Source organism: Limanda limanda, chromosome 11, assembly GCF_963576545.1.
Source record: "Limanda limanda chromosome 11, fLimLim1.1, whole genome shotgun sequence".
NCBI classification, from domain to species: Eukaryota; Metazoa; Chordata; class Actinopteri; order Pleuronectiformes; family Pleuronectidae; genus Limanda; species Limanda limanda.
The window spans coordinates 23,282,509-23,310,199 of NC_083646.1; the positions used below are offsets into that span (position 1 = coordinate 23,282,509).

General features: G+C 42.1%; 1 protein-coding gene across 1 annotated transcript; it reads right to left on the reverse strand.

Moving 5' to 3' along the window:
- Positions 1–341: 341 nt before the first annotated feature.
- Positions 342–26,900, reverse strand: dyrk1b (dual-specificity tyrosine-(Y)-phosphorylation regulated kinase 1B). The gene is made up of 13 exons (XM_061080927.1): positions 24,771–26,900; positions 11,411–11,577; positions 9,180–9,299; positions 8,237–8,425; positions 7,955–8,102; positions 6,761–6,910; positions 6,122–6,258; positions 5,445–5,591; positions 4,985–5,125; positions 4,389–4,509; positions 3,667–3,849; positions 2,249–2,352; positions 342–2,061 (listed from the first exon to the last, which is right to left on the reverse strand). The coding sequence occupies exons 1-13, from the start codon at positions 24,871–24,873 to the stop codon at positions 1,546–1,548; spliced, it is 2,226 nt and encodes a 741-aa protein (XP_060936910.1). The 5' UTR covers positions 24,874–26,900; the 3' UTR covers positions 342–1,545.
- Between the last annotated feature and the right edge of the window lie 791 nt (positions 26,901–27,691).

A 27,691-nucleotide genomic window follows, 5' to 3' on the forward strand; every position in this document is an offset into this window, starting at 1 on the left:
TTCTTTGTGTTTTTTCCCCATCCTTTGTTCATCTGTCTCGGTCAAACACTAGCTTTTGATTGGCTGTCTACCAATGGTTGTGTGACATATCACGTGTGTATTTATTCATATGATTATTTCACGTCCCATTCTTTTATCTAATAACGAACACATTAGGTGTCCATGGCTGAGCGTGGGTGGAGAGAGGCCAAGCATCAGAGCTTCATCCTGACCACACACAAGGTCATATTAGTAGGAAGAAAAGCGGAGATCTGATGTTTGTTTGACTTTGGTGTGCAAAAGTATACTCTTTATTCTTATTATATATCCAACTTTATTTTGCCCCAACCCCTCCCCTCCACCCAGCCCCCACAACCGGTGGCATTCCCATGTCACCAGTTACTGTCACTGTTACAATAGCCAATCAGAGCTCACCTGCAGAAAGAAGGCAACCAAACAAAGAAGAGCAGAAAAAAGGGTTACTTTCAGTTTGTTTTTTCTTGTTAAATAGTAATAAATACATTGAGATGCAGTGGTTCTTACTTTATCCTTTTCTCTTAAGCAGAAGGGTTAAAAAGTTTTTTTTTTTTATTTCTGTTTCTATTTCTTTTTATTTCTTTAATTGATCTGTGTTGGATCTTTAGCAGCAATCCGGACCAGTTGTCATGGTGATTAGCAGCACAGAGAGGAGGAGCTGTCTGGAGGAGAAACACAACAGGAGGAGGAGGAGATGAAGAAGAGAGCGGGGAGAAGAGGAGGATGAGGAGGAGAAGGAGATCCCTATGAGCACCAGCACGGCATCAGTGTCCTGTCACCTTCTCCTCCCTCCACCTCCCTCCCTCTCTCCGTACTCTGTGACAACCAGGCTGGGAGCGACAGAGGGAGGACACAAACTCAAAGAAAAAGTGAGTTTAACACAGACACGAGAGAGAATCCATGAGTCCTGAATCACACATATGTTGGTGTTTTCTACCCTTGAAACCAGCTTCTGTCTTCTTGATGCAGCAGTGTGTGTATACGTACATAATACATATATATATATACACACTGTATACATGTGTGTGTTTGTCTGTGTGTGTTAAGACTGCTCGTCTCTAAGAGCTGCAAATATAATTATGTCATAACTAACCGGTTTGAACATGAACATGTGCTCTCTGTCCACTTACAGCCACCATGTGGAGTAAAATGGAAAAGCATGGCTCCTCTCTCTTTCCTCTTCATCCTCCTCCTCCTCTCCAGGCTTAAACAACAACCAAGTAGAACACACAACTCCTCAAACCCGAGAAAAATCAAATATTAAACAACAATAATAATATTAATAAAAACAAACTTGTCACAATCATTCCTTTCCAATTACAGTTGCAACAAAAGACAACAAACTAAAACAGGATAAAAGGAGAGTTTTCCCAGCATCCTCCTCCTCCTTCCTCCTCCTCCTCTCATGCAGTACAAACTGTCTCCTTCAGCACAAAGTTCACCTCTTTGTCTCTGAACTCTGGCTGTATGTGTGTAGTTGTAGTAGTTGTAGTTAAAATTGTATGGCTTTAGGGCATGGTTCAGGTTTTATCAAGAATTGGCTGGCCCCTCGTCTGAGTCCGGCCTCCCTCTGCCCCCCGCAGCGGGGTTATTGTTGTTGGAGGCAGGGTAGTAGTCCTCAGGGGTTGGGGCTTGTGGCCCTGGGGCGGTGGGGGCCGTCCGAGTCCGGAAGGCAGACAGTCCAATTGGCAGAGCGAGGGGCAGGGAGGCAGAGCCAAATTGAGAGGCCTCCATGGAAGACACCGCACCCAGGTGGTGCAGCCCTAGGGACACGCCCACATCCATGCTGTCACTCATCTGGGGCGAGGATCCCTGCTGGCCCCCCCCTCCTCCGATGCCTGTCTGTCCGCCCTGCCGCAGGCCACGCCCACCGTTTCCGTGGTGGGAGTAAGTTGGGTGGGGGTGGTGGGGCGCATCCAGGAAGTGGCGCTGGTGTTGCTGGGAGGCAGCCGGCTTGTGGAGCAGCAACTGGGTGTATGCTGGGTCCTGACCCCCACCTCCACCATCACTGCCTGGCCACATCCTCATCTGCTGCTGGGAGGGAGCCTGGTGGGGGAGAGTCGAGAGTAAAACACAGAGATGAAACACATTTAGAGTCCTGCTCTGACAGAGGAACGTAAAGAAGCTTCATGAGCAGGTCCAAATCACAGGTCAAGTGGGTGGAATGGGATTGGGATGTAAGATGTCACTTGAAGAGGTGTTGTGTTAAACAGTGATGCAGTGTTGCTTATACCTGAGGGCTGGTCATCTCATAGTCTGAATGTGTAACAGCAGAGTTGTAGTAGCGGTTACTGTAGCGGTAGTTGCGGTTGTCATTGGAAGAACCACTGGAGCCACCTGTCGATGAAAGAGAGAAACATTAAACTCATACTGAGGTTGGCAGCTCTGACAGAAATTCATGAAATCATCTGATGTGACTTTTAAACACTCTTTGAAACAGGATTACATGTGTGGATAAATCACAGATGCTTTTATTAGGATTCCTCTCGAGAGGGTTCTCATACCTGCTTCTTGTTTCACTTTGTCTGGACCAAAGAAAAAAAAACTTTCCACCTGTAGTACTGCCCTATTCTGATTTACACTGACTTATTACAAACAGAACTTGAAGTAGAATAGTCTGACTGATGTGTGTTCCTGTTACTGATGTCAAAAGCTGTCCCTCAATTCAGCTGCTGCATCCTTAGGAGGGGGCGCTCAAGGCAGATTGTGTCACAGTGGCAATTAGACTAGAACTAGACTGTCCCATTTGAAGGGCTCCTCTAAATGCAGCCGACAAATCCTTATTTCCGCCTCTGAGAAACGAAGGCTTGAACAGATGGACCCTTCCTGGCCCAACCTGTCCCAGAACTCATGCCCTTCAGTCATAAACCTTGTATGTATGTATCATCGTGTTCAACTTCGGTGGCAGAACGAGCTGGGGATGCTGATTATTGAAGGCCTCTATGAACCAGACTGTCTCATTATGGTTTGGCCTTCACGGTCTAAACGGCCCCCGAAGGAGGGGGTCTTCATGGGCCATGTGGACCACGTCCTCTGAAGGATGCAGCCCCTGAACTGAGACACAGCTAAAGGGAAGTCCAGCAGCACTTCACCTCAGCTTCACTCTTTCCCTCTGGTGTCGCACTAAGATCTGTTTATAAAACAAGTCATCTTACTTCAAAACATGATGAAGGAAACCTTTTCAGTTCACCCACATGGCATTTGTCTAGAATCACAGGATCCTGGACACCATAAAGGGTTCAGTCCATTCAGGTGTGCACTGGCTGTTTGTGGTCTTCTACAGCAACAGGTAAGCTGACTCCCTCCTTGAGGTAAAGGGAATCCTCTCATTCTGAACCACCGGTTTTCAGTGGTCAGCAGGCAGCAGCCGGGTATCTGCATGTCTTCTCAGCTACTTCACTGGACTAACACAGCTGGAGGAGACCTATTTCCCTCCATTTTCCCTTTTCATAGCACCTAGGACACTTAAAGAGCCCAACTCCTTTTTTGCTCCTTAGCGGGTTAATTAATAATACTAAAATCCAGGACAACCTGTTCTTTATCAAGACTTATCTCCTCTACTGAGTAGGACAACTGAGATAAAGGATAGCCTGGTGTGAAACTGCAGATGGAGGATTCAAGAGTGTGTGGAGCAGGTGCTGTGTATTTTACCAGAGCTAGAAACAGAGCTAGTAGTGGAGGTTGAATGGGAGTGGTCCATGGCAGGAGAGGTGGATGTAGATGAACTGGTGTTGGTTCCTTCATCTGTCGTCTTCTTGAAGAAATTGTGCTGCAGGGCGTAGAATGGCGTGATACGGCTCTTAGGGTCGTAGTCCAACATACGCAGGATCAGGTCTGGAAGAGGAAGAGGATAATATTTTGTAGTAGCTACAAGGAAACAGGAGGGAGCTGGATTGCTGCCTCACCTACTGACCACCACCCCCATGTTAGCCAAACATGTATTGCATTGGTGCACAAACAATAATCCACTATGTTTAATGTAGTCGAATTCACCAAAATAAATTACCCTGGTACCATTTCAGTCTTCCAGGTCATGTTTAGCTAAGAGAGGTTGAATCAAGGGCAACTGCATTTGGTTGTAAAATACATGAACTACTTTTAATTCTTCACTTTTGGAAAGGATCTTTTTGTCCCCACAGCAAACAGAAAAGAGGTCGATGGCTGTAACACAGCCTGCCAACTGCAAGTTTTTTTAAATGTCTGTCATGTGCATGGATGTTCAAGTCCAGATATTCCTTTCATTGTCATTTGTATTGGAATGTATAAGTGAAATGTTGGCTGTACATCAACATTAATACATCTGGAAAATATAAATATGTTCTAATAATGTTTGGTCATCGAATCCAGTGTCCTCCACACTAGCGCTGGTTTACCTTTAAACTTCAGGTAGTCACAGGGGGCGTGTCCTGGCTCCCCTGCCCTTCTCCCCCCTGGGCCCCCAGTCTCCACACCCAAAATCTCATGGAGACGCCGCGTGGCTGGGGGCTTATACTCCTGGAAAACACACAAATATTTCAGTAAAGTCAAACATGAACTTAGGATCCTCCATTAAATCAAACAGAATAGACAAGTGGTGAAGGACTTGCTGCTCTAAAACACACACAAGTGCACTTCAACATTTCCTGCACAGCCATCTATACTGTCATTGGTCATTGATTTCCGTCAGGAGAAAACAGTTCCCAGTGAAAACTATGATCTACGTCTTGCAGAGGTGGCTCTAATAAAGTATTTACATCTGGGATTTAAAGTCTTTAGTTACATTTGACTGCTTTCCCAAGAACTTTTCACTGAGGTACTTTTCACTCTCACTTGGACTTGGCATTGGAGCCCCATTGAGCTGGAGCAGACACTAAGTCCACAAAGACTTCAGTCCTTCTCATGCAAACCACCAGTGTTTCTGCATTTTAAAAGTGTAACTCTTCTGTCTGCTGTTTACAATTACATAAGAAATGGGACTGAAATCAAATACCTTCTTGATGTCCTTGTTCTTCTTCACTGTCCACAGACCATCTGAGAGCTTGTCAAAATACTTCCTGGCTTTAGGAGCTGCATCTAGCATGTGGCTGGGTGGGACCCCCAGAACCTCCACAATCTTATTCATCTGGTCAACCTGCACGCACACAAACACACACACAATTAGTATTTGTATTGTGTACGTTCAGAACATGTGGATTATGGTTGTGACATACTGCAAAACAAATATCCTGCATCCTGAATACATGTTCACTAATTATTAAATCTAAACCAACAAGGAAAATAATCTATATTGTTTAAATATAAAATATATATCAGTTGCTAATGGGAAAACACATTCTTCACTTCCTGTACAAGCAAACTACAGCCTGAGAACATATTGAATCACATGTTAACATGGATAATACTAAATCATCTCTAGCCTGACTCGTGCTTTATAGCAATGTTCCTTTTACCTCATTGGAGCCACTGAAGAGAGGCTCTCCTGTGTGCATCTCCACCAGGATGCATCCCAGAGACCACATGTCGATGGCCAGGTCATACGGCATTCCCAACAGAACCTCAGGAGAGCGGTAGAACCTGCTCTGGATGTACTGATAGATCTAGAAGCAGGACGAGAGAGGAGGGGCAGGAGATTAGGGACAAAGCACTAACTTATCAGTTCATCTGCACACTGTCAGTTAATCGTTTATTTGTTTTGTCTATAAGATAGCAGATTAAAATAAAAAATGCCTGCCATGTCTCCCATGGCCCAAAATATCAGGGTGTGTTGTTTTTTCTTATTTATAGTTTAAACTTAAACGAATTCACTTCACAATAATATACAAGGAAAGGAATCAGATCCCGTTGTGAGCAAATCTTTAGTGTTTTTGCACAATTGGTTAATGTTCTGAATCGTTGCCGACCCATCTACTATTATTCGACTAAAGAAGAGGTAACATTCAGTAGATTCAGATCAATTCACCTCCAAGTTATTTCCTCCTACTTGTTGCAACTAGAACTGTACTGTAACTACAAAATGTGTATGATATCGTACTTTAAGTCACCTAGCATCAAAACCAAAATGACGAAATGTTAAATAGTATTTGACAGACATAGGAAGGTGTGCGGATGTGTATGTGCGTGAATTCACCCTCTGTCCGAGCTGGCAGGAGGATCCAAAGTCGACTATCTTGATGGCAGATCTCTTGGGGTTACACAGCAGGATGTTCTCCGGTTTCAGGTCGCAGTGAATGATTGACAGCTCCGGAGTGGCCAGGAATAATAATGCTGTGACCAAAAACAGACATGTCTCTTATTTTCCTAATTAGGACCACCGTTTTTACACTGTTTAATGTGACTGGAAACTTATTGTATTAGTGGGTGTAAACAATACTTATAACCCAACCTCTTTTGATATGATACATACTGTAGATATAATATTTTGAATTGCAGCTGCAATAAAACTCAATTAATTTACATAAGTAATGAAAACCCACATGGAATGGGAAAAGGTAACTGTCGAAGATCTTCTTTCATCATACTGAAGTTCAAAACTCTGACATCATTTTGCCATTAAAGTGAATAAGAAAGTGCTCTCAGAGACCACTGTATAATTAATTCCTACATTTTTTCCTCTGTCTTACTGAATGGCATCTGACCTAAAATATTTTTCTGTGCTGTTGTGATTATGTATTAAAACTGTAATTTTTCTTTTTGCCACTTGGGGGCAGATCTCAACAACAAACAAAAAAAAACCATGAGCCTCATGTCGGTGTTTCCATGCTCCCACCTGTACAGAGCTGCTGTGCAAATTTCCTGGTGAGGTTGAGGGAGACTCCTCTGAAGTTGGTGTTCCTCAGCAGATCGTACAGGTTGTAGCTCAGCAGCTCAAACACCAAACAGAGATGGTTCCTAAACATAAAGTGACGCTTCAGGTGGACTGCACACGCACGCACACACACAGACACACACACACAGGCACACACACACACAGGGACAAGATGACAGACATAGACAGATGGGAAAAAAGAAGGAAGGTTAACATAAACAGTGACAGTGAGAACTTGACATCAACATTAACAGGACCTCTATCAATTTTCTAACTTTTGGATGCAAATTCCAACGCTGATGAAGACTGTGACATTAGTCATCAACAGTAAGTGGACCTTGAGTTACTATTCTTATTTGGACAAATGTCTGTCTCCAACACTAAGATTGAACTTTGACCCTTTTTTCACTTCATAGGCTGTGTATTATACAACAAGTTTCACAGAGTTAAATATCAGAAGTCACGTTGGGAGTTCTCTTTATTTTCTCAAGACATGGGTTTTGTTCCCATAATGAATCTTTGATGAATCTCAGAGTGATGGTGATAAATATAGGTGACATATTTTACTGCTTATTGTAGATCTGTCCACACTGAGCCACTCACAGTATTGGGCTTTTGTTTTTGAAGCACTTTAAGACTGACTCATGAAACGCTGTGCAGTGTAAAACACATGAAAATGGACCGAGCCCTAACACCACCTGTGTGGACATCCCATTATACTTCTCCCTTTTTATTGAGGACCACCATCGAAATTAACTTTAAACTTTATTTTTGAGCTCGACAATTTCAATGTATTTTTGGACTGGCAGTTTGCAGTTTACTAATGTCTACTGAAGAATGATAATAGTGTGATGTGACTGTCAGTGATACTCTGTCAGAGTCATGTGGATTGACACATTTATAGAAACAGAAGTGCATCTGTGACAGACATCTTATAACACTTCACAGATGCTTCATGCCTTGCAGCTCATGTGCTGCCAGAATGAGTGGGACTACAATGCATGTACCATGAGAACAACCCAAAAATTATTTTCTTTAAACTTAATTCAAACCCCAGTGTGAACAAACGTATATGCAGACAACCAGTTTATTGCAACCAGAGCGCCACCTACACCCACTTCACTGTAATGTGTGTTGGAGTCTTGTCCATCTTACCTATGTAATATTTCATCTCAGTGTCATGCTTGTTCATGAGCTCCAGCAGGCGCAGTTCAATCTGTGCCTGGTTTAGAAATGCCTTTTTGTTCTTAATGATCTTTATGGCAACCCATTCCTGCTCATGGTGGTCATAGGCCTTCACCACCTGCAGACAGACATCACCAGCATTTACATCACGTCATGATACAAACATATACTCGCAGTTTTTCATTTTCTTCATGTTTTTCTTCATGTGCTCATATATGGGGTGATCAATTCCTGTTCTTTTGTCGTCCATACCTGTCCGAAGGAGCCCTTCCCGATCAGCGAGTCTATCTCATAGCGGTCCAGCCACTTCTCTCCATTTTTCACAATATAGTCATAGTTGTCGTCATCATAGCCATCGTTGTAGACTTTTCTCTCCTTCTTGGTGCTGCTGTCCTCTGGGGGGACCTGCTGGGCCCGCCGCTTCTTCTTAGTATAGTACACCTGTGGATCAAAGCACAGAACAAGTTCACAGCACAGAAAACTAAAACATCTTTATTCAATTAACACTAATTGGTTACTTAACTTGTTCTTCTAATTGTAGTGCGGGTGAGCACTTCATTCTATCGATACAGAGTATGGAAATCTATTTGTAAATGAAAATTCCTTATCAAAATGTGTAACATTTGTTTTTGTAGTCTCTCTCAGCTGAGCCTTCTGACATTCACAGATGTTGTGACACGTTCACTGTCACACCTGTGGTCATTGCAGCTGTTAGTCCCTGGTGTAAAGCAGAGTCTCCTTATGTTCACACCAGTGGCCACTCTTGCACAGGTTCAATGGTCACCTTACACACACCTCTGCCGCCATGAGAATGTTTGGAGTGTTTTTTTGCACATCACACATTCTTTCAAATAAATGTAATGCTTTATTACCTTGAACATTAAATACACTAGTTGTATGATAAGGTATGACTTGAGCTACACGGATATAACTCTCTTCCAAAAATCCTTCAATGGACAAACTAAAGTGTCTAAAGTCATGGTCTTCTTAGACCATCATTTCTAAGATCTCACGAAGCCAATAACAGTTAAATAGAACCCTGACAGAAGCATGGACACTTTGTGTTGAAAAGCACCTTCAGGTCTGTTTGGTTCAGTTGTTCCCCAACCATAAACCCCCTGGTGGTGGTGAAAGAGTAATTCAAACAAATAAAGACAAATGACAACACATAAAACGGTGTGTGTGTGTGTGTTACCTCATTGATGTGCTTGTAAGTTTTGATGAGGTCAACAGAGAGTTTCCTCAGTGGGGCGCTGGCAGGGTCTCTGAAACTAGGGGGGATCCTCCGCTGGAGTATGGTCATATCAGACAGCACCTACAGAGAACAGCAACATTTCCATTAGTGACGATTTATTAATACTTACATTTGTTCACGACAATCAATTCCAACTAACGTTAGCACCAGTGTGTGCCACATTGTAAAAGACAAAAACAAATACCTCTCAACATTTAAATCAGATACCAAAGACATACATACTGTTTAACATGGGCTAATATTAATTGAGTAATCAATGAGATATTCCACCTCCTTTCATGAAGAATGCAAATAAAAATTCTTACTGCATTAATCAACTAGTTATTGTTACTGCTTAAGGGTCATTTTTTTTAACACTTGACATTATTATTACGATATAACATTTTTCTGTAACAACTTTTTTCCAGTAATGTTAAATCATGTGCTGTTGACTATATGTTTACAACAAGTACAAGTATTTTAGTGTAGTGTCCCTTTTTTAATTGTTTGGTTATTTGAATCAATCATTGGCAACGTGTATCAGTCTTCACTGTACCTCATTGTTAACTGCTGCTCGCATTCACGTGCTGCCCATCTTTTGGTTACACTCAAGAATTTGATTTAAATTTCCAGTCTGACCATAGCAAAAGTGAAGATGTTGGCTTGTGTTGTCAGCTAATGGCCAACTTTACTGAGCATACACAAACAAGGAAATTCCTCTAATTTAGCTGTGTTTATCACATTTACTTCAATCTGCTCCACTGGTGTGAGGAAGCAGCTTCGTTCTTTCAGCAGGGGAGTTTAGGCTGCAGAGGCACGGATGCAGGACAAATACAAGGAGCTGAGGTGTTGTTTGTATTTGTGGTACACAGGCAATGTAGTGTGCCGTAAACCAAAGATGTAAGATGAAGCAACCTTGTTGGAGTCAAAAGCTATTCTTGACTCAACCCAAACAACTTGAAAAAAGTTATTGCACCTCCCACAGTAACCTGGAAACACAATTATGAACCTTTTCCAAATCCACGGATGACATGTGATCAACAAATTCCCATGACCTGTGGATTATGTTTGAGAGGATAAAAAGTTGCTCTGTAAGTTCTCTGCAGCCAGAATAAAAACCAGCATAACTCTTCCTGGATCTGAGTTGCTTTTCTCCTGAACTATGCATCAGTAGCTTTCCCAGGAAGAGGTGACTGAGGTAGCAGCTGGCAGAGGGAGGGCGCCTGCCATGCTTGTAAATCGGAATTCAACTGGTGGCTCATCTTGTGGCCACGGCGACCACAGAAACGGCCGATACGGCAACGATACAGCGGCTGATTTTACTGCGACTTCACTGACTTTTACACTTCCTTACCAGCGCGCAACTGACATGTGTTGTTCCAATACAGTCAGTAATTATACAGACTGAGGCAATAAGCAACCTTAACTAGTTAGCAAAGCTAGTTGTGTTGCTACAGTGCCCTTGAACCTATAACCTATTGGATAGCAGCAGTCTGTGGTGTAAAGGCTGTTAGGACTGGACATGGATTGGAGCCACTGCAGCTATAGTGCACTTTGCTGCTGCCGGTTCAAACTACAGAACACTGGCGTTGCCTGAGGCGACTGCTCACTGCCTGAAAGCACCATAAGTATTTCCGTGTAGAGGGACATGGTGTGGGTGGGGCATTTGCATACTGATGTTGGTCGTGATTACCATGGCAATCAACAAAACTTGTGACTTCTAACTTCAAAGCATTTGTGTAATGGGTGCATTTTCTAATTCATATCTACAGAAATAAACAAATGACGATAGAATACCTACAACGATAGCGAGCACATATCTAGTAAACAGGAATTAAATGCTAACTTTATTCAACTTTTGCTGCTCAGATCCTCAGCTTAGGTATTGGCGGGACACAATATCAATACAGAAATATATCTTACTCCGGACTCATGAGATATGATTATTGATATGTTGGCGCCAAATTTTTATATTCAGTTTGGACTTTTACCAGTTTATGGATATTTTACATTATAATAATAGAACATGTGGGTATTGACGAGTTACAGTTTGTTTGTTTAAGGCCTTAGACACTAACATAAGACTGCACTTTACATCTTTAGGGGAAATCTATACCATCAACTGGTGAACAACACATCAGTTCCTATGCCAAAGCTGTGTGTGTGTGTGTGTGTGTGTGTGCGTGTGTTACCTGCTGCTGCTCGGCCATGGAGTGGATGGAGCTGAAGGTGGGGTGTGTATGTGTGTGCTGGCTGGTCATGGCTGGCTCAGCGAGGGAGAAGCCCTGGGCAGTGGAGGAGGAGGAGGAGGAGGAGGAGGAGGAGGAGGAGGTGGGCGGACATCCTGAGCTGCTTACACCTGAGAAGAGAGAGAGGGAGAGGGACGGAGAGAGAGAGAGAGATGATCAGAGAGGGAATCTCCAACATTGTAATCCACCTCTCTGCCTCCATCTTTGGTACAACGCACCTACTGCTTATCAGCTTTTGCGCCATAAACCAAAGGTACATCACAACACAATCAAATACATTGATTATGGCTTTCCATATTGCCCATTTATATTGTACAAAATACCATATCCAACTGCAGAAAATGGACAATTGCAAAGATGCACAAGAGAACTTTTAGATTTACACACTTATTTCAAGCTAGATCCCAATAGATACTTGATTTTTGAGGATGATAAAAATATTAATATTTCTATTACTTAAATCACCTGTAAATAATGTATCCAGTTTTTAATCTTCAAAACAACATGAATAAGTCTGATAAACACCTTTAAATCTGATCATTGAAGAGCTGATATGTACCAACTATGGTGTCTACCTGTCAGTGCTCTCTACTTAAGTACTGGTAAGTCAGACAAACAGACAAACCTATCTGGGAGTTAAACAAAAATTGGTTAAATTCACAAATTAGCAAATTAATCTTGAAATGTTTTGGGGTTGTTCCTTAAGTCTTTACCCTCACATTGAAGAGACAGCAGGATCAGATGGAGGATTTACTGACTTGCCAGGTTTGTACAAGTAAAAATCTATACTCAAACTTCCATTTACAGTGGGGAACTAAACAAAGCTGCAGTCCACAAACCTCTCTACTCTTTTAGGCAACTAACTTCCCTTCGATTGAACTGCATTTATTTAATTAATTATTAGGGACACCATTTACTTGCAATGATGTTTGACTGCTGACAATCTCTTCATGTTGACAGTAAACTATAGTTGTGTTTTAACACGCAGTTCACACTCACCTGGATTCAGAGGCTAAACTAAAAAAACAATCTACTCAATGCTTTAGTGTTTTAATATGTTGCCTGTTGTGGGCTACTAACATGAACATTACATTTCAGCAATCTTGTCACATAATGGATTCAAACTAAGACTCATCATTTAATAATAAAACTGCAACCTGCACTAAACGTTTTGCTTTGCAAATGTGGCGGGCCAGTTCAACGTGCTCCATCAGCTGCTACCATGGGGAGCTCAGTGGAGTTGGGACTCAGAAAGCCTAGAGTCCAGTCAATGAATGCAGACTGAGGTTGTGCGTTAGAGCAGCGATAACCGATAAAAAAAAACCACTGAAACGTTTTGAGTTTGGCAGAAATAGGTGTCACAGGAAAGAGATCTCAGACGACATAGGGCGAAGAGTTGTTGATCTGCATTAAGTTTGAAAAGATTACAAATTACTAGAAGTGTTCATCCAGCAAAGATAACTCCAAAGGCACAAAGCAGAATCTCTGTTCATGAGTCAACCACACACGCCATGGAGCAGGACACAGCAGAGGAAGCTGCTCCTCTCTAAAAACCACCAGTGCACCTAAAGTTTGTCAAATAGGAGCTTGACTCTCCGCAAAGCAATTGTTTAAATGTGTTGTGCACTGATGAAGCTGAGGGGGGTTGTTTGAGAGGAAAATGCAGCACTATGTATAAAGTAAAAGTGGAAGGGTAGACCAACACTAGAATGGTGAAGTACAATGGAGGGGACATCCTGATGTCTGTATCTGCTAGCTCTGCCTGGACAGCTCAGCATCATCAAGGAGAAAATACATTAACACAAGTGGAAGATCAGTAGAAGATGTTGTTGCAGAGGCAAATGCAAATACCAAAGTGAATCTACAACAGAACAACCTCGGCCAAGGAAAATCCAACTGCTGGGAGTAAAGAGTCTAGACCTTACTCCAACAGAGAAGCATATGTTCACACAAGACATGGCAACAAGCCTGAGCTGCAGCAGCTCTGTAAGGAGATTGGTCAAGAACTACTCCTGAACCCAGATCGGATCCACAGCTACGGGAGGAGCTTGTCTGAAGTTACTGAAACCAAGGGTCCAAGGGTCACCAGTGCTCAGTTCTGTAGACTAACAGGCACGTTTCCAAAAGAGGCTGACTCAGACAAAAACAAAAGAGCAAGCAAACATTACTCTTCCCTTACCTCCTAGGAGAACCTAAAAATGTGTACGTGCAAATGAATCACTGTTGACACCTGTATCACGCTCACTTAAATGATTGCAAAGCTCCATTATTGTTAACAATAGGTTTTCCTCAGCTGGATAGGCACCGTAATGAAAGAAACTTATAGCATAAGGACGGATGTGAACAATACTGTTTTGTTGCATGTAAGAAACAAATGACTGGGCTTGTATAAATGCAACATCAGCATCCATGTTGGGAAGAATTATGTAAAACAGAAGCAGAGTTGTCATACCAGTATTAAATCTATATATGTATGTCTATGGATTTCACTGTGAAGTAGGAGAGCAGGAAAAAAAATGTTTGCAGTGCAATAGTAATAGATGCAATATCAAAAAGAGAGAAGAGAAGAACACACCAGAAAACAGTTTTCTCAAAGTAAGAACAAAAAGTACAAACTTGTCTCCAAACCACAGAGATTCAGGTGCAAGCTGCGATACTGAGATGTGACCAAGAGCCAGTTTTCTATCCATTCCCTTGCATGACCACAGATGAAGAGCCTGTCAGTTTAGTGCAAGAAACAGCTTGGTTTAGGATTCCAGTGTGGACTGGCCCGGATACCAAGCACGCTGACAATATTGAGGTCGGAGCAGCTAAAGCAGGCTATACAGTGCCTTTGGGAAAAGGCTATTAGATGGACAACCTTAGATTTACATAGGTTTAGATGAACAAAAGCCAGTCAGTAATGCAGAGCTCCTGCCCTCTGTGAGCGGTGCCACTGCTCTCTGTTCTCGTCAAAGTAAGAGAGATTTCAGGGGGGCCAAATTAGGTCTATTTTTATGCTAGTAAAACATAATTCAGGGCAGACACTCTCAGTGAAGATGTAAGAATAACCTTTGTAATTATAGGTTCCTCACCACGATTATCTTCCATACATGGTGTAGACAGCTCTATTCAGCACTTTACATATTTTTCCAAATGGCTCCCTGAGATTCTAAATAGAGCTCTGTGGCTAAATGAGGATGTTTGAGAACAGCTTTGAACCTCTGTGTTGCACTGCATGTTTGTACTTTGTTCTGTTGTGTGATGAGGTAGAGAAAGTAATCCAATCACAGTCACTGGGACTGTTGTGGTGCTCTGGGTCCTGGCCTGCTTACAGACATGACACTGCTGGAGAGGGAGAATATCTGCCTAGTACTGAGAAATCTGCACCGTCTCTTTAAGAGACCGAGAGGCACTCACAGCACTTCCTCAATCTGGCATCCCCCTTCTTGTGCTGCCATTGGTTGGGGCCCCCTCTTTCTCTGTCAGCTGATTCGCTGTTGGTATCTAAGGGCTGGCTGGCCAGCACTCTATAAATAAACCCAGTGCTGTCTCAGCAACCACCCTACAATACTCATTAGCTACTTCTCTCTCTCCTCTTCCGCCTCTCTCCTGCTAAGCAAGTAGCTTCCAATAGCAGGCCTGGCTCTCAGCAGCAGTCTGACATACTCTCCCCTAGCAACCCAACCCACCCTACCAGCCGTGTTCTCCTCCCCCTTTCCTTCATCATCCTTCCTGCTTTCTGAAAAACCTCTCTACATCTGATTCTGCTCCTCTTTATCCATCTATCATTTATACATCCCTCCATTCTTCACTCCTTTCTTCCCTCCTTCATGACTTGCCTTCAATGACTGCTCAATAGGTCTCCACAAGAGACATCTTTTCTTTTCCTGCAGACTGTTTCATCTCGTAATCAGTGTTGTGTTGATGAACAATGATGTAACAATATTAAGGGCAATAGTGAGGAGTCACTCCAGGCAGCACATCAACACACAGTGCAATCAGAATCTAACACTTTCTGCTCACAAGTTCCTAGATGATGAAATACATCTGTGAAACAACAGTTGTGCAACACGGCCTTGAGGAATGGTCTCTTCACCCCCAGCGTGTTCTAGGGTAAGGAAAATAAATCGGGTACCAACCATGTACCGGTTTCTACACGGGCAATAGCTACCTTACTGAATCACAACGCAGATTTCAGTGACTCATTTCCTTGCCTCGGCTATGCACTGAAATATTCGCACTGCTTACAGGCAACATAAACAAACACATGTCTAGTTAACATTATACTTAAATCTGGTGTCAACAGACTCTCTACATAGCTCTGGCATGATAGCTACCTCAAACTCGAGTCGACATGATAACAAATTGCCTAAAGTTACACGGCCGTATTTCACGCAAAATGATTCGAAATCCAGAACGTGAAGCAAATATCCGAGCAATACCCGAGAACCGGGAAACTGGCTGCTGCTGCTCGGTACCGGGAGTTTGTAGAACTGGTGGGGGTTTGCACCTTGTTGTTCGCAATCCGCCAGAAAACCGAGAAAAGTAAGGGAGGGACACAACAAACATAGTGCCGATTTTGAATCACACGGGAAACATTATAAAGCTAAGGGAGACACATGTGTGGGCGTCCTTTGCCCCGACTGTTTGGAAACAAATGATGATCATTTTGGATCTGTAATAAGCACTGCATATATATTTAACTTAAGTATAACTATACTACAGTTAATATGTTAAATTTCATCTTCAAAATTTGCCTTAGCAATAAAAATGCTGCTTATCAACTTATAGACTTTTTGTATTATTTTTAAAGAAAAGTATAGTTTCTGGCAGAATTTAGGCAGCCGCATTGTGTTAAGAGTATCCATTTAGCACCAGTTTCTCAAAAAATGCATCCTCAAAGATATCCTACCCTAGCTTGTAACCACAAATCTGTTTAAACCAGAGTCAAAGAGTCCAAAGAATTTTGGATATGAACAGAACCAAAACATTGTTAACTGAGAATATAATAGCATACAGTATATGCGGAAGTCAAGCATTTGAATAAAAGTGAAAACTAAGTTATAACAAGCTAAATGTAATATATTCTTAAATATTCTTCATGTCATGGTGTTGTATTTAAATCCTGCCAAGTCTCAGCTACTTTCACCTTCCTGTGCTCACATATACAGTATTATAATACGCATAGATTCCCAACGAAACTGTGAAACATTTAGACTGTTTTCTGTGTCTGACAACAGAAAAAGTATAAAACAGTGACTGAAACATGGCCCATTAAGATGACATGTTCCTCAGCAGTCATTGCTCTGCTCTGCCAAAATCCTGATCTGTAACAGCAGCATTGTCAGAAATCCCCAGACACATAAGTTAAAGAAACATCTGTGCTGGGATTTCAGCTGTATTTACATGTACTCTGATCATTCCAGGAGAAAGTTAAGAGCTTGTTTAGCGTCATGTCACCTGCTGTGTGGTCAGTTGAATGAGACAAAGAGAGAGAGAGATACCCATGAAGGTGAGGACTGACATCGCACTCCCACAACAATACTGCTGACTGTCTTCTACAACAAGTGGCTAAGGTTTGTACAAAAAGGCCGGAGATTTGGGTGCTTTTTTGAAATTCTTTAAAGTTGTCTAAAAAGTTAGTAAATCTAGAGGCAAATGTGCTTAGATGGAAACAGCAACTGTAAACAACCCCAAATGCTCATTTTGAATGAGTAACAGCCAATGAGGAAACACTCGCCCACCTGTCCAATGGGGCAGACCAATGACTCAGTCAGTCTGTCCATCAGGGACAGTTGCTGGCCTCTCTGTTACCATCCAGCCCAAAAACAACACACATCTAAGACAGATGGCAACTGGACAGAAGTGCTTCATCCCCCGTTTGAACCCAATGAACTCAACTTCCACTCTGGACCATACACTATATAAAAAGATGTAAGACATGACAGCTCACCAAAAGTGAAGCCAAAACTTCATGATCACCCAATGGTGGCAGGGTGCAGTTCAAGTCATAAAGCACTCACCCTCCATGTTAGTTGACAGGACACGGGCCAAATCTTTAATTTGAATTACTTATTTGAGGCTTTAGGAACGGATGAAATGTCCTGATTGAGATCTGAGACCTACACAATTGTTCAAGTGCATGTATCGGCGGGACAGCGACACCGAGGCTGCTTTTTAAAACTAAGTGGTGCGACCAGACACAAACACTTCAACAGCAGCATTGAACCATTTTAAGCATAAGCCAATCGGATCTTACCACAATGTTTCAGACATTATGACACGATAACACGTCACATACATGCGTTTACTAAGCAACCAGGTTTCTCGTGTTCCATGTAAACACTATATCCCCAATGACCTAGAATACTCGCATGCACAGAAACATTAAGCTTCGACCTAAAATATGCAAAGACTAAAATGCATAACTGCAAACACAAAAAGATGTAATATAGTTGTGTAATGAGGTAACAAACTGTGTGAATTCAAACATTTTAAATGTAACCATGAATATGCAACATCCTCTTAAAGAAGAAGTTTGACTGAATCAGTATCTGAGCAGTCAAACACCATTAGGTTACAATTAATACTGCAGAGTTGGCAGTTTGTGTTAAAGATTAAAAACTTACATGTACACACTGAAGTAATGAAGAACTGCACAATATTCATCTATATACACAGCGTTACACATCCAATGCAGGTGACATCAGGATCAATATTAAATAGTGGTGGTGGTGAGGAAAGATCAGATTAGATTTATAATCCACAGGTTAACTGTAAGTACATGTATCAGTGTATTGGGCCAGGAGTATTCTGTTGGTACTAACATTCATATTTATATACATCACATACTGTACATACAATGCCATATCAAAAACTGTTAGATATGTGTTAAGTTAAAGGTTCCACTCTACCAGCAGCCAGTGTTCTTAAATAACTTTAAAGCCCAAACAAACAGAAGAAATGACACCATCTCATTTGCACAGCTGAAACTGGTGAGCGATCAAATAATGTTTAAATGTCAATACCCCTGAAGTAATTTTGCTTCCTGGCAGCAATGCAGTGTTAATTTTGGCAGCTATTTTTGATTTAGTCTTAGTCTTAGTCTTTTGACGAAAATGCATATTAGTTTTAGTCTAGTTTTAGTCATTTTTATCCTTCTTAGTTTTAGTCTAGTTTTAGTCGACGAAAACAAATTACATTTTAGTCTAGTTTTAGTCGACGAAAACAAATTACATTTTAGTCTAGTTTTAGTCACATTTAATAGCCACATTAAACTCCTTATCTTCCCTTCTCAGGTCCAGGGACCCCCTGTGTTGTGTCTACAACTGCGTACTAGTCTACTTGCAGTACTTAGGTTGTCCATTAGATGTCCCTCCTATAGGTCTATAGCAAGGGTCGGCAACCTTTATTATCAAAAGAGCCATTTTGCCCCCTCTTCCCCCAAATAAAATTTGTCTGGAGCCGCAAAACATATTTGATAACAAAGCTGATAAAATATTATATAAAGTTATACTATACTAATCTGTAGATTATTGCATTTATGAAATTATAGAACAACAATAAAGAAAACTGTTGACATTTTATTTATTTTTACCTGTTACAACAAAGGGAAACACCAAATGCTTATGAAGAGGAGAAGAAAATACACAGGCAAGTGTAGGCCTACTTTGAAATAAATTAAACGCAGAACTATGTAGGGTTATTTGAGTCATCCCCATATTTGTGGGAAATGTATGAAATAAGAAGTACCCTATTTTGAAATAAATAAAAACATATAGCTGCAGCCTATATATTTTAGTTGGCGTTGGCGAAATGTGAAAACAAAAAGTGAAAGCAGATCAGACCGGAGGAGGAAACTGAAGCTCGGTAGAAACCAACTGCAGCCTCTGCTCTGATCCAGAAGCTGCGGCGCTGATCTCAGCGCAGCTGAGACCAGAGAAACTCTGTGTTTTCACTGTTTCCATAGTTAAGAAGCAGCCGGGGAGTCAGTGACCGGCCTGCTTCACATGAACGAGCTCTGATCTCACTGTCTCTCTGAGCAAGTGCGCGGGGGCGGAGCCTCGGGACCGGTGCTCTGTCTGACAGACACACACACACACACGCACACACACACAGACTCGCCGCTCCGGGTACTTCATGACGGCCTGATACGATTATGTTTTTAAAAATTGTTGTGACTTAGTCAACCGCCAACATTTTCGTTTCGTCTCGTCTCGTTAACGAAAATTAAAATAGATTTCGTCATAGTTTTTATTTTCAAAGATCCATTTCGTTATGTCTTCGTCTCGTCTTAGTCATGGGAAAGGGGCGTTAACAAATATTTTTCGTTATCGTTATCGTCAACGAAATTAACACTGCAGCAATGCCAGTTCACCTGAGTCAGGCCATTGCCAACCTGCATCCAAGCCAGGTGGAGGAGGAGGAGGACTTGCTGATGGATGCTGGCCTATTCAAAGAGACCACCCTAACCAGGTGTGTCGTGGTGGGAGGGGCATTACAGCAGTGCAGGGCACTTTCACAATAATGTGGTTTAAATGTGTAGACATCACCTGAACTTATTAAAGCTTCATTGTGTAGAATATGGTGCTGTATGCTAGATCACAAAACAATTATTCAAATGTAACTTATGCAAAACCAGCAGACAATGTCAACAAAATTTGTTGAAATGTTTTGTTTTCTTTGTCCAACAAAATGAAAACATCAAGAAAACATGTTTAATTACCTATTGACTAGCCTATGTGCTGACACCAATATACAGTATGTAGGATACTGGCGGACAACATCAACACACTCAGTTTATTAGGCACATCTAGCTAAGAACAATGTGCCTTATAAAATAATATTTAACATACAATAAAACAACTTCAATTAATGTTTTGTTTTAAATAGTTTGAGGGTGTGAATTCAACTTTACAGACTATGTGGAGGAAGTCAATTTGCATTGCTATTGAATGATAAAGGAAAGTTGCTAAAAGTAAGTCTAGCCTTATTGATAGAAATGTGGTGGGTTAAATATTAGAAACACTATTATTACCAAAACCAAGTTCATTTCAATGACACAACCTTCACCAAGTCCCAATGGTTATTCAGCAGACTGACCCTGCTCTACACAAACTGCCTGACCACGGTTTGCTAGTGACAATCTTGACTTGAAAACTGCTCCAGTGATGCATTTTAGTGGTACAGTTGAAATAAAATTTAAAAAATCAACTACTTGTTGCCCTCCCTTATGACAATTACAAGACTGAGTCCAAATCTCAGATGAGGAGAAGTGATGTTTGGCCACTTGTTAGCAACAGAAATGTTTGATTGTTTTAAGAATGTGATGCTTGAATGAGAATTCAGGGTTTTAAGAAATTTTATGAAAAAGTTCTATTAAACTATACAGTTAACTGTTGAATGTGCGTGTAGCCATGTTGATATTATTATTCCTATATTATATGACACTGTGAACTAGGGTTTGAGAAGGTTCATTACAATAGGGAGTGGGGTATCTTGGCTTTGGATTTGAAACTGAATACAGCATATTGCTGTGGGTCTACAGTAAATACACTGGGGTTGGGCCTTGAGACAATCGTGTGTATACAAGTATCAAAAAAAAAGCGGTCATTAATACAGATAAGCACATATACAGAGATCACCAGACTGATGTAGAATACACAGTTGGATAAATGGGGGGAATGGACAGCTGGCATGATGAAGTAAGGCTAAGCCTGCTGCCTGCAAATGGGTGATTAGGGTTCAAATCAAATCTCAAATGATAATGATACAGACAGATGAACCTGTCTGCATCATCACTGGAGATTATTACAAAAAGTTCCAGCGACCAGGCAACTACTGACCAGTAAGGTGCCTCTTTAAAACCAGGTGGCAGCAGGAGAGATAACATACAGATATCCCACTGTGAAATAACTATTCTCACCTTCTTTTCTCCAATAAGACACTGTAATGTTCTCCCCGGGCCAGCAAAACAATACCTTAACAGCAGTGCAGTAACACACAGTAACATACCGAGTGATGAAACTTACAGTGCTGGCAGGGGGCACGGCAGAAAGGAACAATCACTCACTGCACAGCCGCTGACAGACAGCATTAACCAGTCACTATCACAGAAGCAAACATCCAACAGAGGGTAAATCTGTCCTGGAGTGAATACCGGACAATAATAACACCAATCAGGTGTTCACATCTTCATTTACAAAGAACTGTTTCAAGTGCTTCACATGAAGAGACTAATATAAAGAGATGTAGAACATTGGTAAGTTAAGTAAGGTTTAGGTTGAGCCTCTGGGCCTTGGAGACAAAGTTAGGGCTTCTCAGTTTAGATCCTGAGTCTGAACCAGACGAAGACCTCTACCAGAGCTTGTACAGGGTTTAAACATCTGAAATTTGGCAAGAACTCTGACCATGACGCCTTGTAGCAAGCCGTCCGTGTAAATATGCCTAAAAGTTTGAGGTGGTGACACCTCTTAGCTCTGGATACAGTTCTGGAAGCTCAACCCTCTAACATAAGCAGGGGCTTAAGTTTTTCTTTTTATTAACAAGTAATTCACAGTGTACTGAGAAAAATGGGCATGTGAGAGAGTCTCTAAAAAGAGTTTCAGAATTTTCTAAGTCCTGATCCCTGTGGTTTTACGCTCAAACCCTAGATTACTTTAAAACTAAACAAGCAAACATGATATATTGCCATAGGTGACCAGAGGGCAGGACCTCCATATTAGGGTAAAGATATCCAGAAGATTTTCCAAGCAATGATGTAAAGAACTCAGCAGATACTGTCGTAAACAGTGAACAAGGACCTTTTAAGAGACAGATGAGAGGTGAAAAACATTCATTCAAATGATCAAAAACAGCACAGAAAGGTAAAAAAAGAAATTCATCCACCTTCATTTTCTTCTGACTCTTCCTTGACACACAAGATATGGAACACATAGCAGCTGTATGGGGCTACATCTGACACTGAACCTGTAGGCAACAAGTCCAACAACCAAACCTCTGTGTTGCTTCAGTTTGATTCCTGAGTGTGGAGGATTGCATCATGATGAAGGTGAGACGACACAATTGGCAGATTTAAGATAATAAAACAATTGAGTGAGTCTTACCATTAAGCACCACAGGTAACATAGAGTCATAAGGCACAATCTACAGGGGGTTCCTGACACTGTGCTGTTATTCATCTTTATCATATTTCAAACAGTTGAACTGCATAGATCCTGATGATAATTTGTAACACTACTTCACTGTTTCAAATGATGAGAAAAATGTTAAAATCTATGGTCAAATTTAACTTTAGTTTTCCAACTGTCTTATCAGAGTAACAATGTTACAAGCTGAATCAAACAACATAACACAAAACTGAATAAACTGATAAACAAGAAGGAAGGGAAGGAAATGAGTGAGCCACTGTGAGCAGGTAGGGGAAGCTGAACAAGCAAGCTGCAAAATGCCAGGGCTCAAATTTAATTCCCAGCTGGATGTTAAAACTGAGCCTGGACGTGAGGGATCCCACTCTGGGACTATGGGGGGAATCCACAGAATCAGTTAGTCCAGAATAAAAGTCATCTTAAAGCCCAGAAAAAAACAGAAGGGATTCAAGTGTGAAATGTTAATCTATATCCTTGCATTCCAACCAGTACGTCCACAAATCATGGGTTTGAGTTACGTTTTTCAGCCTTAATTTGATGAATAGCTCACAGCCTGTGCCACAAACTCACGCAAACTTTGCTTTTAGGTCATGTGTGCTCTCAATTTCTAAATGCACCTAAGCTCCTACACAGACAAGCAGCTCAGACTGATATCAATAATTAATGTCCATTTTTTGGGGACAAACACAATCAGGGACACAGTAACCCAAAGTCACATGAGCATTATTATATTATAGTATAATCGACAAAGCCTATCAAAGCATTATCAGATGAGATAAAGCCTAAATGTGTGGCAATAAAAACCTTTGTATCACTATCTGGATTCCTTTCACTTACTGTATATACACTCAATTCTCAGTTTATTATGAACACCTACTTAAAACTGAGGCAGTCTGCTACAGCAGCTCTGCAGTAAATCTTCCTTCATGAAGCATCTAAAGTTCAGATTGTGTTCGGACTGTTTCAGAGGTGTTGGTTCAGATAGATTATCATTTTGGAGAATTAGGTTTATACTGCTGTTGAGTTTTATAACATTAAATAGCGAGATGTGCCTACCCTTCTTTATTTTAATGTAGTGGACCTGTCAACAAAAAACAACCCAGCTGAACAGAACCACAAACCAGATCCTCCATTATGATCATACATTCCATTCAACCCACTATATACTGAACATACAACCTTCTTGAAGAGGGATTAACTGCTAGACAGTTGGATTAGACTGCAGCAGATTACTGTAGGTGTTCCTAATAAAGTGCAGTGTAAATGTAAATAAACAACAAAAAATGTGCATGGAATGTATTGTAAAAATTTAACAATTTCATTCCCCAATAAATCTATAATGGTTGGACAATTGCAACATGGCCCCACCAACATAAGGCCACAACCAATATATTGACACACAACTATTCCTTATTATTTGCAGCCATGCGCCACCGAGTCTTGTAACTCAGCAAAAGATAAAACACTTCTGCAAGAGAGCGCTATTACACCTTTAAAACAACATTAACAGGTTTGCAACAGAAGTTGCAACTAATTCAGGCTCTACAGCACTTGTTAATACTAACATGTAAATAGACTGATGATTATATGATAATTATTAACAAGTATTTTTCAAGGTCAGTTTCATGTCAGGCCATCAACTCCTTTCATAAAACACACTATGTTTTCCCCCTGTTTTGTGTTCACAGTCCATAAAACCAAGCCGAATATATTCTGTCAGACTTGTGAGAGGCATAGACGACAAAAGGACCTCAGCGGTTAATGAACAAGGGTCACATGACTGACAGACAACTTGCTGCATTTTGTAGGGCCACGGAAATTCACTACAGTTCAAAGTATATTTTTTCGCAGAACTTCGTTTTTCACAGTCTCCCCAGCTGACAATGATGGTGCTTCCTGTTGCCCCCCCCTTCCCATTCGGACCCAGAGCAATCACGATTCAACGCCAACACATGCTGTCACAAACAGCAGCATGACACCATAGTGACATATATAAAACCAATGTTATGTCTTTCTTGTTAACTAAAACGTGTCCGAACTCTCTTAAGCGCAAAAGAATCTTCATACGCATGATCAACGATCAACACACCGCAACAGAATTACACAAAAATGTGGCTACAATAGGAAAAGAGTTGTTCTTTTCATTGAGTGTGTGTTTGTGTGTGTGTACTGACTCTTGTTCTTCCGAAGCAGGGCAGAGGCGATCCAGGGTTCTGACTGGACCATCCTGCATGGGGGCACAGTCTTGTCCTCCACGGATGATGATGTGATCACCATAGAAAGGCTTGGCAATTGTTCAATCCAGCAAGGAAATGTCAATCAAACACTCTGACGTGTGGGTGGGACTTGAAAGGGGTCAGGTAACTGTCATCAGGCGTGTTTTCAATCCCAGAGTTCACCTCAACAGTTTACATCCAACTAAATCAATGAATCTTGAAATGGTGGGAAACCGACCAACCAATCAAAAGGCACCGTCTTCTCTGGCTTATTTCTTTTGTAAATTTTTTTGTGACTGTGGTTTCTAAGGCAACCAACTGGTGTACAGGCAGCTTGTCTCTCTGAAGTAAAAATATAAAGGATGCAATCTCTGTCTTCTGTGGAGTTACACTAAAGATATAATCTCTCATTCTACATATATATTCTGTTTCTCTGTGGGTATGGGGAGTGGGGGGAAATATAATATTTGGTTAGTCAGGTTAGCTTTTACTTATGTTGGTTTCGGCAGTTTCATGCATTCTTTCTGTGTGCTGGAGGTTTGTGCCACTCCAGGTCGCTGGTGACCGATGCTTTAGGTAGTCAAAGGTAGGCTTTTCTTCAAGGTTAACAAGCGAATACTCTTATTTATGAGTTTGAGCTTAATGTCCAAGGGGTAAAGGCATAGACTCTTTTTGCTTATGATACGTTCACTTAGTCCAGGGCAGGTACAACCAAATCTTCACAGTTAATAGTCCTTCAGACATCTTCTAAGTGGTATTCCAGAAAAAGTTTGTGTCCAGTGAAGTCCTAACCAGTGGAACACAGTGCAGCTAGAATCCTGCTACCAAGAGTCCATGTCAGTATAGCCCTGACAGATCTCTTATTATTCAGCAGAAGAAGTTCATCCAACCTTTGTTATTCTCCCAGACGACTTGTCTGGAAGATCATTCACTAGCTGTAAATTGAGTCTGTGCTAACCAGGCTCGCCCAGCATACTGCCAGGTGGGCTGAGCGAGGTAGTGTGACAGAAGGGGTGGAAAAGAAGGAGGTGGAGGGGAGTTGGGTTTCCAGCTGCCTGCTTTTACCCCATCCCTTACACTAAAAATAGCTCCAATTACTGGCGCTTTCTGGGGGGACTGGTCACTGGACAGAGTGGAGCGGTGTAGAGTGATGTTATCACTCAGATTAATCCAGTGACACACACACGGCCCTGCACTGGCAATGTCACCGAGCCTGTGCGACCGTGGCTCCACAAGGCCTGGGAGTGCTGCGGTCACTCAGCTCCCCTTCACCCGCCCACCTGGTCAGAGGGGTGCCGGCCCACACCGGGGCGACGAGGGGCCCTTCAGTAGCCAAACAAGAATGTAATCCACGGACACGGTACAGTTTGTATCTGGGACAACGAGCAGTTCTGCGAACACATGTAAACAAAATAGTCCGCTTCAACGTGTTGATCTCACAAAGACGTGTAGCTCCAGACAAAGTTCCTCTGCGGGGATCTCCACACTCACGGGCCGACGGGACGAACCATTACAAACACTTCACCTCACTTACACGCGTGTTGTCCTCGGGGCTACCGCCGGGGGGGGGTCGGGTTGAGAAAGTTTAGATCCAGGCCCGAGGGTCATGAGCCAAACGCTTCAGCGTGTTGGGGGCGGCAGGCATGACAAGCCGCTGACGGCCTGCACTTCCAGGCTACTTCCACACTCCCGACACTGTTTACCACAGCAACTCGGTCCAAGAGGGATTCCGACTCCGAGGCGATCGCACCGAAGTTAAATCACAAACAAAGTCCAAACTGCGACGGAGCCAAACTTGAAAACTGGTCTGGGGAGAGAACAACAGAAAGCGATCCAGCGGAGTTCCTGCGCTCTGCTGTCAGACGCCTCTGCTCGCTGCTTGACGCGCCCGTTCTTCTTCTTCCGTCCGCTTCCGCTCTTCCGTCCTCACACACCTACTCCCCTCTGCTGCTCTTCAGATGTAGAACGGGGGGTTTGTTCTTCCTTCGTGGTGGAAACCTTCACCGGGGCGATTGCGACTCATGTTTCTCGCCCGTTTTCTCTTTCCGTGCTTCTCCGTTAGACAGAATCTGTGCTGCTCTCCCACACGGCTCCCCACCCTGCGATCGGGACTGTACCATGTGCCCGTGGCGGGGGTCGGAGCCGCTCTGTCTGACGCAGCCTCGCGTTGTGCCGACAAACGCACGACGGATCCGCGCAGAGACTTAAAATGACGTTTGCGACATTTCACGGGTGTTTTGAGAGCGAGCAGTGTCCAAAGTCCGAGTTCTTTTAAGAAGCATTGTCAGCAACCCGAGTGAGTTAGCGGGACGGTAACCTTCCCCCTGACCACAGTAGTCTGCCCCAAGCAGACCTCTCCTGTCCTGTCCATTTATAGTAACAGCGGGATATATATACTGGGACTTTATATACACGCAGACATAGACAACCTTCAGTTGATTTACTGAAACTTCTTTCTACAGTTTCATTGATAAACTCTTTGAGAAGATGGTGTGACACATACTAATAAAGTAGAGTAATAAAGAGTAAATGGTACTTTTCTAAACGTGTTACTCTGAGCCTCAGCTGAAACTAAAGAAGTACAGAGAACAAATGTCAGTTTGTGTGTTTGTACATATCTATATAAACCTCTAGAAGAAATGAGTGCTATTTGTATTGTGTTGTGCTCACAAGAAGCTCATTGTGTAATATCTATGGACACCCGGGCCAGAAGTACAGGAGACAGAGGCCTACATTGATCAACGCTATTCACACGTGTACACAATCATACAGGTCATTCCAAAAGAACTACCTTGAGGTGGACACACTTTAATACAACACACAGGCCCGTAGGTAATGGCCGCCTTAGACTTGAGAACTGTTTATGTGACAGACACTAA

What these genes read in the sequence shown, in the direction of transcription:
- dyrk1b (XM_061080927.1), bottom strand. Translation starts at nt 24,873, where the DNA reads ATGGTGATCACATCATCATCCGTGGAGGACAAGACTGTGCCCCCATGC. An exon ending in CCTGCTTCGGAAGAACAAGA is followed by an intron (nt 11,578 to 24,770) that starts GTCAGTACACAC and finishes CTCTCTTCTCAG; the next exon opens with GTGTAAGCAGCTCAGGATGT. An exon ending in CCATGGCCGAGCAGCAGCAG is followed by an intron (nt 9,300 to 11,410) that starts GTAACACACGCA and finishes TGTTCTCTGTAG; the next exon opens with GTGCTGTCTGATATGACCAT.